The sequence below is a fragment of the Oreochromis aureus genome, linkage group 17, assembly GCF_013358895.1.
Source record: "Oreochromis aureus strain Israel breed Guangdong linkage group 17, ZZ_aureus, whole genome shotgun sequence".
Taxonomy (NCBI): domain Eukaryota; kingdom Metazoa; phylum Chordata; class Actinopteri; order Cichliformes; family Cichlidae; genus Oreochromis; species Oreochromis aureus.
Window position 1 is genome coordinate 26,811,154 of NC_052958.1, and position 12,143 is coordinate 26,823,296.

At 39.0% G+C, this 12,143-nt stretch overlaps 1 protein-coding gene across 1 annotated transcript; it reads left to right on the plus strand.

Annotated features, from left to right (window-relative positions):
* Positions 1–3,317: 3,317 nt before the first annotated feature.
* gpx7 (glutathione peroxidase 7) lies at positions 3,318–11,800 on the plus strand. Its single transcript, XM_031751382.2, has 3 exons — positions 3,318–3,545; positions 8,963–9,224; positions 9,650–11,800. Exons 1-3 carry the CDS (start codon positions 3,414–3,416, stop codon positions 9,811–9,813), a joined length of 558 nt encoding a protein of 185 aa, XP_031607242.1. The 5' UTR covers positions 3,318–3,413; the 3' UTR covers positions 9,814–11,800.
* Positions 11,801–12,143: the final 343 nt, after the last annotated feature.

Below are 12,143 nucleotides of genomic sequence, written 5' to 3' on the forward strand. Positions count from 1 at the left end.
AGTTGGATGGGGTCATAAAAGGCATTTAACCCATCAGCAGGAACGGTATCTGTTCCTTTGTGCGAAGAGGAAGAGGAACACTGTCAGAACCCTATGAAATGACCTCCAGCAGGTCACTAGTATGAATGTCTCTGACCAAACAATCAGAAACAGCTTTCACAAGAGTTGCTTGAGGGCCCAATGCCCTCTAACTGGCCCTGTGCTCACTGCCTAGCACTAAAATCCATATTGGCATTTGCCATAGAGTTGGCAGGTCCACCCCTGGCACCCTGTGCTTTTCACAGGTGAGAGCAGGTTCACCCTGAGCACGGACATAAAGTGTCTGGAGAAGCTGTGGAGAGAGTTATGTTGCTTGTAGCATCATTCAGCATGATCAGTTTGGTGGTGGGTCAGTGACACATATCCATGGAGGGACACATGGAACTCTACATGCCATGCAATGGCACAATGACTGCCATTCAGTATCTGGATGAAATCCTTGGACCCAGTGTCAGACCCTACACTGGTGCACTGAATCCTGGTTTCTCTTGGTGCTTGGCATCACGTGGCAAGAGTATGCAAATAGTTTCTGGAGGATCAAGGAATTCATTCCATTTACAGGCACCAAAGCTTCCCTGACCTAATAGACCACCGATAGAACAACACATTTTGTTTAGGTCCATCTGACTCCACCTGGTTACACATCAGATTGTCCAGGACCTGGTCTAGTTGATGCCCTTGTCCGGACCTGGAAGGTACGGAGCCCCGCAAGTGACATGGGAGAAAAAAAAAATTAAGATGAAGTTTTGCGAGATCTCGCAAAACTAACTCGGGATCTCACAAAACTAACTCGGGATCTCACAAAACTAACTCGGGATCTCACAAAACTTTTGCGAGATCTCGCAAAAGTTGAATTCCAACAATGGTGGCAGCTACTTAGTTGTAATATTACTCTTTCTGGGTCACAAAATAAACTTTTAAGATATTTTGAGGCGTGAATGTAGCTGTGTAAACGTCAAATATCTGCTCGGTTTACAAGACATCACATATTTGCAAAAGTGCTCTGACGTTTTCGGAGATGTCTGACACCCACCATCTCGAAGCTAACGGGAGGTCGAGACCTACTACAGCCGGGGGGAACACTGCTCTCCCCGCACATCGTGCCTCGACCTCCCGGTCGGCTTCGAGCTGGCAGCCTCCGAATGCGGCTAAAACTTTTGCGAGATCCCGAGTTTGTTTTGCGAGATCTCGCAAAAGTTCATCGTAATTTTTTTTTCTCCCATGTCCCTTGTGGGGCTCCCTAGGAAGGAGATCCCAGATCTGGACAAGGGCAAATTTTCCTGACTATGGGCCAGGTCATTGAAACTCACCCTTTTTATACATGTAAAGAAGTTTAATCACACATTTATTTCTTGAAATATCTCACTATAAGGAAAAGAAGTGCAATTTCAGTTTCAGTATATCTCAGTTTATCTAAATAATAAACAAAAGCTGCTGTAGTAAATGAACAAAATCTGTCAGCATGACTCTGGGTTTAAATTGTAAGTATGTGAGATAATACCGAAAATTATAATAGCTCATAGCTTACCTGTAATTATAAAACGAAGGTTTTGTTAATTCACAGAAAATGCACCTTTCTTACTTTCCTTCTTTCTTTACTTAAGGTGTGACCCCACCACCCCCACCCCACCTCCAGAAATTTCTATGGTATATCATGAAAAAAATATTTCATTAAATATGTATCTGTTAGTTAATTGCATGAATGGCTATGGATTACTAATAGTTTTTGGATGGATGGTCATTGGGAAGGTCTTCCTCAATAGGAAGAGTTATAAAACCTCTCAAAATATAGTAAGAAGTTGAAAATTTATGCTTTCTGCAAAAGTGCTTTGAGGCAACTCTTGTTGTGATTTGGCGCTATATAAAAATAACGTTTTATTAAACTAAATTGAACTGAATCAACTCGACTCTTCCAAAGTCATCCAGTCGACCTGATTGGAATCTTTGTAGGGCTGATTCTGGCATGGATGGGATGTGAAGGTAAGTAATGTGTGTTACACACAGAAACAGGCTCATATGCTGGAATAGTATATAATATAGTATATAATAATGCAGTTTTCCTCAGGATAATTCCTGCCCTTCACTTAAGTACCTAAAGCACAGTGCTCAGCAATAGTTATCCCTGATATCAGAAACATAAATTCTCATTTATCCTCCTCTCAATCATCTGAATTTTTGCTCTGTTTTCAGCGAGAAACACCTAAAGAGTAAAAGCTGACCTTATGCTATATTATTTTTGTTGATAGGCCTACATCATACTTGCCCTCATCCTCCCTCATCAGGTCAGCTGGTTTCTGAGTAATGTTCAGTTCAGTTTCAGTTTCAGTTTTATTTGTCATATGCAAGTTAGCACAGGGTCAACATCGCAATGAAATGTGTTTGACGAGCAGCGGTCTGGTTACACCTGGTTACTAATTGCTGAAATGCACTGGCTGGTCTTCATATATAAAAAAGAACACTGTTAATAGATCACACTGAGATTGCAACATCACAGTCACTTGCTTTGCTTAATAAATCTGTCCCATAGCCTCTAAAATGAAATACATCGTATCGTATTTTCTTAAATGTTCCTCCTGTTAAGTTAAATTCCTTTCCTTCTCCCACTTTAGGATGTCTATGGCTAAAATAAAATTCCCCCCATTCATTTTCCCAACTGACTCTCTCTCTCTCTCTCTCTCTCTCTCTCTCTCACACACACACACACACACACACACACACACACACACACACACACACACACAGAATCAGACTTTCTTAGAGCAGCATGACTGTTGAATTTAACAACCTGCTGTTGAACATTTAAAACATTTTAGCAGGTTATGGCATGAATTTTAAATACAGTTTTAAATGATAATGATCTGTGTTGCTTTGTCAACTTTGTTGGAGGAATGGATGGTCCATTGCTATGAATTATGAAATGGCCTTTTTTCCATTTCTTTTCATAAAGGATGATCCAAGTTTATGCTAAAAGTGGCAATAAAGCAACTATTTCCTTGGTATTTGGACAATTGGAACAACACTAAGGCACCACACAGATACTTCTGGGTCACTGCTCTCACGTAGGAACCTTCCTAAATAAAAGTGGAATGCACCCTAAACTGGGCCTCAGGTCCGTTATTTTGAGAGATCAAGAAACACTTTCCTCACGAGTTTACAGGCTAAATTGCTAGTTTCTGCTCAAACTGAATAAAACCTAAGACTAAAAAGACTTTTATTTTTGTTAAGCGCTTCCTGCCCAGGAAACGCTGATGGCTGTGTGTAACTTGAGTGGAGAGGAGGTGCGCAGACTGCTGGTGACTGCGGGGCGGACGGAGAAAGACTGCAGGAGTTTATCTTGGTTCCGCTGGTGCTGGGTTGGCGGTTTGACTGCAAAGATGTTCCCTGCAGTGCTCACATTGTTACTGACTTTCTTCAGCCTCGCTGAAAGCAAACAGAAAGACTTTTATACTTTTAAAGTGGTGAATAGCAGGGGCAAGCTGGTGTCTCTGGAGAAATATCGGGGTTCGGTAAGTGTGACTCACAACAGCTTAAACTACAAATATTAGAGTGCAGTTTCTCGGCATGCCAGCCCTTTGCTTGAATGAATGTTGCATGGGAATGTTGGCTTCTTTCTTTCTTTTACTTTTCACCATGAAATGTTGTTTGTAGATGTAACTAACACAGCAGTGATGAGAATCAGTTTGACTGTGGGCTGCTGGTGGGGATGTCCCGTCATGTAGCCCGTATAGCCTACGTGGCAGGCCTGCAGCCCCTGAAGCTGCAGAAAGTGCCGCGATTTCATTCAAACAAGTTACGGATCACCAGACCGGGTTAATCCTAATCTGTCTGAAGACTTCACTCTATCCGTCATCAAAGGTAACGGAACATACATGAGTTTGGTTTTTACCCCAGTTATTGTAATAAAGTTGAAAAATAAAAAAAAGTAATAATGCAACAATGATCTATATTATATAAGACAGCTTTGATATAAAATGATAATAATAAGACACACTGCATTTTTTTTGACTTAGCTGTTTTCGACTTTATTTGCTTCCAAATTCTTAATCACAGAACTTTAAATGATTATTATAGACGGTATCTTTTAAAAAGATATCCTTTATGTAACAAGGTAAAAGACTCTCTGGATTTTGTTTTAACCATAAACACAAACAGACAAATTAAACTATAAATCTTTCGCACACTACAAGTGAATGAAACAGTTTGCACAGTTTGCAGAGCTGTGGTGGTGCACTTTTTAAGGAAGAGTTAGTGTAACTAGTACAGTGCCTAAATGGTTTGAGTGTACGTATAGTCCCAATTTACATTTCAATGTAAAAGCAAAAATGAAAACTGGTGTTCCATTAGACATGAAAACTTTGCTGGATCTGCTGTGCTGCTGTGTAGATTGGACAAACAGCCACTAAGATAAGACACTTGCTCACGCACACTGTTCAGTAATATGTACTGAATACCAAAGACAAGCAAAGCTTCCTAGTCTAAAAAGTGAAGCCAGTGGGGAATTTTAACCTGCATTCTTTTTCCTTCTCATTCTTTCCCTTCTATTGTCACATGCAGAAAAAAATTTGCATTTTACATTTGATCTTAAGTGCACTGGACTACTGAAGCTCCCCTTTCTGTCAGTGCAAACAAATTTAACTACATATTTAGTCTCTGGGGTAATTACATATAAGAAAGTAGTACACCTAGGTCAACTGTACATTTTTCTAGAGGATAAAAAAATACTGCTTCAAAAATAAAAAGAGCAAAAGAATGTTTTGGCGTAAATGATAAGAAATAAATGTGCAAAATTACTTTAAAATTTGTGATAGCTCATTGCACAGAATTTCATCTAATTATAAAACAAAGTTTTGTTAACTGACAGAAAATGCCATTTTTTAACTAGTACATAAAGAAATAATAGAAAAAAGTAGAAAAAATAAGAACTTTTCTGTCAATTAGTTGTCTAATAAGTTATACTCGGTCTTTATCATGAATAAAAACTGTAAAAAAAACAAAATCAGTTAAAAGTCCAATATTTATGCTCTCCTTTGCATTTTCCAAAGCTGTGTATTAAGTTAAGGTCTTTACTGGGCTCATTCTGGGCCACAGGCCTTATGTTTAATACTTTAGTTTAGCAAGAGTGAGTCCAAAAAATGGATGATCTTTGAACCAGTTGAAGACAACAGTAGCACAGCATTGAAAGTTATTCACTGCATCTCACTTCAAAATATTATATTCAGTTTCAGTTCAGTTGTACAGGGAGTGCAGAATTATTAGGCAAATGAGTATTTTGTCCACATCATCCTCTTCATGCATGTTGTCTTACTCCAAGCTGTATAGGCTCAAAAGCCTACTACCAATTAAGCATATTAGGTGATGTGCATCTCTGTAATGAGAAGGGGTGTGGTCTAATGACATCAACACCCTATATCAGGTGTGCATAATTATTAGGCAACTTCCTTTCCTTTGGCAAAATGGGTCAAAAGAAGGACTTGACAGGCTCAGAAAAGTCAAAAATAGTGAGATATCTTGCAGAGGGATGCAGCAGTCTTAAAATTGCAAAGCTTCTGAAGCGTGATCATCGAACAATCAAGCGTTTCATTCAAAATAGTCAACAGGGTTGCAAGAAGCGTGTGGAAAAACCAAGGCGCAAAATAACTGCCCATGAACTGAGAAAAGTCAAGCGTGCAGCTGCCAAGATGCCACTTGCCACCAGTTTGGCCATATTTCAGAGCTGCAACATCACTGGAGTGCCCAAAAGCACAAGGTGTGCAATACTCGGAGACATGGCCAAGGTAAGAAAGGCTGAAAGACGACCACCACTGAACAAGACACACAAGCTGAAACGTCAAGACTGGGCCAAGAAATATCTCAAGACTGATTTTTCTAAGGTTTTATGGACTGATGAAATGAGAGTGAGTCTTGATGGGCCAGATGGATGGGCCCGTGGCTGGATTGGTAAAGGGCAGAGAGCTCCAGTCCGACTCAGACGCCAGCAAGGTGGAGGTGGAGTACTGGTTTGGGCTGGTATCATCAAAGATGAGCTTGTGGGGCCTTTTCGGGTTGAGGATGGAGTCAAGCTCAACTCCCAGTCCTACTGCCAGTTTCTGGAAGACACCTTCCAGTGGTACAGGAAGAAGTTTGCATCCTTCAAGAAAAACATGATTTTCATGCAGGACAATGCTCCATCACACGCGTCCAAGTACTCCACAGCGTGGCTGGCAAGAAAGGGTATAAAAGAAGAAAAACTAATGGCATGGCCTCCTTGTTCACCTGATCTGAACCCCATTGAGAACCTGTGGTCCATCATCAAATGTGAGATTTACAAGGAGGAAAACAGTACACCTCTCTGAACAGTGTCTGGGAGGCTGTGGTTGCTGCTGCACTAATGTTGATGGTGAACAGATCAAAACACTGACAGAATCCATGGATGGCAGGCTTTTGAGTGTCCTTGCAAAGAAAGGTGGCTATATTGGTCGCTGATTTGTTCTTGTTTTGTTTTTGAATGTCAGAAATGTATATTTGTGAATGTGGAGATGTTATATTGGTTTCACTGGTAAAAATAAATAATTGAAATGGGTATATATTTGTTTTTTGTTAAGTTGCCTAATAATTATGCACAGTAATAGTCACCTGCACACACAGATATCCCCCTAAAATAGCTAAAACTAAAAACAAACTAAAAACTACTTCCAAAAACATTCAGCTTTGATATTAATGAGTTTTTCGGGTTCATTGAGAACATGGTTGTTGTTCAATAATAAAATTATTCCTCAAAAATACAACTTGCCTAATAATTCTGCACTCCCTGTATTTATAGTGTTAAATCACAACAAAAGCCACGTCAAGGCGCTTTATATGACAAAGTAAAGACCATCCAATATTAGAAAAATAACCCAAACAATTAGGGTAAGCATTTCTACGTAAGATCTGCAGCAGTATAGTGTCAAGGATTTGTTTGAACCATTTCCCCTTGATGTCCTTATGCACATCCCATATTTGAAAACAGTCTACCAGAGTCACTCTCATTTAGTGGGTTATTGTGTTTTCTGACGTCCCTCCTCCATCCTACCTCACCTCACCCTTTTCACACCCTCTTCTCATTCTATATGCATGTGTGTCACACATTATTAAAAATAAGATAATGGCACAGTACTTTGTGACTAATAAATCAACAGCATAATCAGCTGCTTCATCAGTGAGATCCACATTCTGTGGATGAACTCCCATTCCACTGTCCCAGATTCCAGCATGCTGATTATAGTCCTTGATCATACTGTAGTGTAACTGTGGTTTCTTGTATTTTGTTCGAGTTTTTTGTTTTTGTTTTATTTTAACTAGAGTTGTGCTTTGTGTGCTTTTGGGGTGAATTTCTATTTGCTGGTATTTTCTTGACCTCTCAGGGCCACTGTAAAAAGGGCATCAAGGACTGCCAAAACAGCAGCCCTGCCAGTGACAGCGTGCCAGTAAAGAAAACATAAGGGAATGGGTTGGCTTGTCCACTAGTAAACTGAGTGCAGATAAGGCTTTATTAGATGGCTAGATTATAGAAGTAGAAGTTGCCAGACACACTGGGGCTGCTGTTGATATACACCTAGGTAGTCTAGGAAACAACATATTAACAAGGATTTATATGAAACTGTAATGCCAGCAAATTTTCTCACAAAGACAAGTGTGCCTTTGTGTGTGCTAAGCAATCATCCACGAGAAATCACAGGTAGCAGATAATAACTTTAATTCAAAAAATGGGACTCATCCAATGACCCCAAACGCTACCTTCTCAGCACCTACCCCTACTAGGTTTGAAGTTAATCAGATGAACTGTTGTTGAGATATGATACCAGACACATACAGAGCTTAATTTATTAGAGATGTGGATATTTTCAGGATCCCATGTCATATATGTCACACTTGTAATTGTATCATCTTGACACCAGATGTCACTAGATGATAAGATTGCACACTGGTTTCTCTGGAAGCCATACTTCTGCAGTGACGATCTTCTCTAGTTTAACTGCAAGTTAAAGTATGAAGCTATCCTAATATAATCTGTATTAGGATACTTACTAGTCTCTGTATCTGTGAATGGCATCTGTAATGTGTAATGGCCTGAATCACTGTTGTCTGTGGTCCAAATAATTAGTCAGCCACACTTCACTACCTACCTACCGTGGGGCAATATACACACTTAAAAAGATGACAGAGGACTGTAATTTTCATCAGAGGTATACCTCAACTATGAGAGACAAAAATCCAGAAAGTCACATTGTCTGATTTTTAAAGAATTTATTTGCAAATTATGGTGGAAAATAAGTATTTGGTCAATAACAAAAGTTCATCTCAAGACTTTGTTTTATACCCTTTGTTGGCAATGACAGAGGTCAAATGTTGTCTGTAAGTCTTCACAAGGTTTCCACACACTGTTGCAGGTATTTTGGCCCATTCCCCCATACAGATCTCCTCTAGAGCAGTCATGTTTTGGGGCTGTCGCTTGGCAGTCCTTGCCTGGCCTGTGTGCCTTCTCCATTTTCCTGTCCATCTTCACTGTCACAGTCCAATAAAGACTAAAATAGTCTAAAAAGAGACAACTAAACAAACAATTTTACATCAGATATGGTCTCAGTGAAAGGAATCGTTATTTAACAGAAATAATGAAAACAGATCCACATCTGTTTCAGTTATAGCAGGTGGCCTCTTCACTGAATGTTTCATCCTTAGCAGCCTTGTGAAATTGGTCAATGGTAACCTTTAACTAACACATATAGCTTTTTTAGATCCAACATATACTGTACAGTGGGGTGATTCAATCCAGTGGTTGCCAACTTTATGTGTAAAACTGCAGGTAGTTCATTTAATTATGCATGTTTAAAGAAAACATATACTGACACATATTAAGCTAGGAAAGCTTTTGTGGTGTTTTTACAGTGTTTTCTGGTGGCTTTAGGTTTCCCTGGTGGTAAACGTAGCCAGTGAATGTGGCTTCACTGAGGAACACTACAAACAACTGCAGCAGCTCCAGCGGGACTTTGGTCCATATCACTTCAATGTGCTAGCCTTCCCCTGTAACCAATTTGGACAGCAGGAGCCCGGCAGTGACAAGGAGATTGACAGCTTTGTGCGCAGAGTCTACGGAGTCTCCTTTCCTCTGTTCAGCAAAATTGCTGTTGTTGGCACCGGAGCCAACAATGTCTACAAGTACCTTGTTGGTGAGTTAGATGGAACTTTCAGGACTCAACTAGTTGAGCCATTGTTTAATTTGCAAGTTATTTTTTCCCGAATAGCTTCACCTACAAAGTGTAGAATCCAAAGATCTTATCTGCAGGTTTTTAAAAGTAACAAAACAGCTAATAGTTTCGCTTTAACAAATCTACTACTAAATGTGCAGCTCCAACCACATCGATGTTCATGAAGAAAATGGAAATGAGACACTTCTTTTAAAATGAACAGAGTGGAGTCTGTTGCAACCCATTATTATAAGGAAACTCTTTTATATTCTGAAACTACATATGGCATTAATGTCAGAAGACAGAAAACCGTGCAGTATAATTTATACCAAGGTAATGTTTTTTCAAAGGTTACAAGCTTACACTAACCTGTTATTCAGACATCTATGTCATTTAATCTTTTACAGAGGCATCTGGAAAGGAGCCTGACTGGAATTTCTGGAAGTATCTAATTGACGTTAACGGCAAAGTGGTGGATGCATGGGGACCAAAAGTCTCTGTCAAAGAAATTCGCCCCAAAATTGCTGAAATGGTGCGGCAAATAATCTTGAAGAAGAAAGAAGAGCTTTAACACATTTCGCTTCAAGACTCTACTTAATGTTCTGCAGTGGTAGTACATGAACCAAACCAGGAAAAACTGTACACATTTATTGCGCTTAGAGTCTGTTGTTATTCCAATAAACCATTCCACTCATAGAATAAAAGCAAATTTGTTGCTTTCTGAAAGCACTGATTAAGCACCAGTATGAAATTTCTATGCAAGTTGTTGAGTGTAAAACATCTGAACACACCCGTTTCTAAATGTGTCAGACGTGGTTTATTCATCTATGTTTTTGTTTTTTTTCATTCATTCTGATTTGTGGAATAAACTTACTGTGATCACAGAAATACCTTGCTGTTGAGTTTATGCTGGACGGTTTTACACAAGTTTTCAGAACAGCACATTATTTCACAATACCACAGGGAAACTGGCAGGTTTGAGCAGAAAATGAGTCACAGCTTTGGTAACATTACACTAAAGCCATGGCTTATTCATTTGTGTTAAGGAAGTAAAAAGATTTGTGGTAGTTCTTGTTTGTAGCTATAAATAATTTTTTAAAAAGGTGGCGCTACAGGAAAAAGAAGATCTAATACACTGGGGATTAAGGCAATATGAGGTGTGATCAAGCAAAAACCCTCAGGTCAAAGAAAGGTGCCAAACATTCCTTAAATAGCTACATGAAGCTGGCTCCAAAGTGAGACAGTAGTTTTGTCTCGCATATCTAAATATCCTTACAGGATTAAAAAGCACACACTGGAACAAAAATTGTATTTGGCCTCTAAAGATACCTAGGCATGTGGCTGCTTTAATCGACAGGTATGCTAATTTAAGTCTCACAACCTTTTCTCAGTGTTTGTGCTGTTGGAGTTTATCCAAATTGATCAGCTATAACTGTACTTCTTTACTTGATTGACGTAGAAAGATTCAAAGCTCCCAAATGAGTTATGGAAAGTTTTATCCTTCTGACACCTAAGTTTAACTGTACTGTAACAGAAAACTTTTTTTTTTCTTGAATCTTTCCTAAATTTTCCACAATTTCAGTGTAGTTTCTTTCCTCTACTTACATTTTATTACTTATTGTCATTCTCCCCATGCTTTGCTCTGGTTATATTTAGAGTTCCTTCAGTTATTCAAGCCAGTAGTGTTAAATAGTACATGGTCTCTTCTCTTGAAGACTGGTAAGTTCATATCATATCCATTGACCAATTAGTGAATCAACATTAATAATAATGTGGTAAATATGTATATCTCTCAGGTCAGACCACTTTGACGATTCCTTTTCAAGTAATTTTCAGGTGACACTGTGAACACACTAGGAAATAAAAAAAGGTTGCCATTACAAAATTTCCAAGCGTTTCACCATCCAACATTTTGCACAGTTTTGCTCTAATGCATTGTACATAATGTGATCTTTCCATTTTTTTGTTTTTCTTTTTCATTAACCTTTTGGAACAGAGTGTATATGTATTTTCTGCACTGAAAAATGCATATGATTAAATGATTTTGACTGTGTAGGTTCTCAGTCATCCAGGTCATGGTTGCAGCAGGTGCCTGTTCCTCCCTGAGTCTGGTTCTGCCCGAAGTTTCTTCATGTTAAAAGGGAGTTTTTCCTTTCCGCAGTCAACCAGTACTTGCTCATAGGGGATCTTCTGATTGCTGTGGTTTTCTCTTTATTATTGTACAGCCTTTATCTTACAGTGTAAATAGCCTCAAGTTGACTGTTGCTGAGATTTGGCGCTATATAAATAAAACTGAATTCAATTGTAGTCTTGAGTGCTTGAAAATAAAGCAACAGAACTCTTTGGTTCATGGAGATGTTTTCCTGTAGTTCAAAGTCCATGTTTATGTATGTTTCCATGTGTTATAGGCCTGATTAAGGTAGATGAGGCTTGAGGGGAGGACAGGTGTGTTTTGTAAATGCTGGTGGAACATTTGTTGGAGGATGTAATTATAGAGTATTCAATGTATGCCACATTATTTTTTCTAATAAATAAACTTAAAAAGTGATTAATGCCTATACCTTTAGGTTACATGTAACACTCCTGTGTTTTATTTAAATTCAGGTCCTTATGGTGTAATCCTTGTTTGTTTTGGATAAATAAGCATAAAATATCTTCTCTTCATGTTTTTTTACTGAATTAGCATAATCACTGAATCGCTCTTTTCAGTGGCACGACCTACATCAACGTTTCTCAAACCTCAAACTGCATTTGCTGTGTGTTTTCTGTCTGTCTTCATTGCTGCACAATCAAGTGAAGGCTAAAAATAATGTTACTGTCACAGACTGGGGCCGACTGTGGAGTTGCGGGAAAAGTAGGACCCAAACCCAAGACTCAGATGAACAGTGAGGTTTATTTACA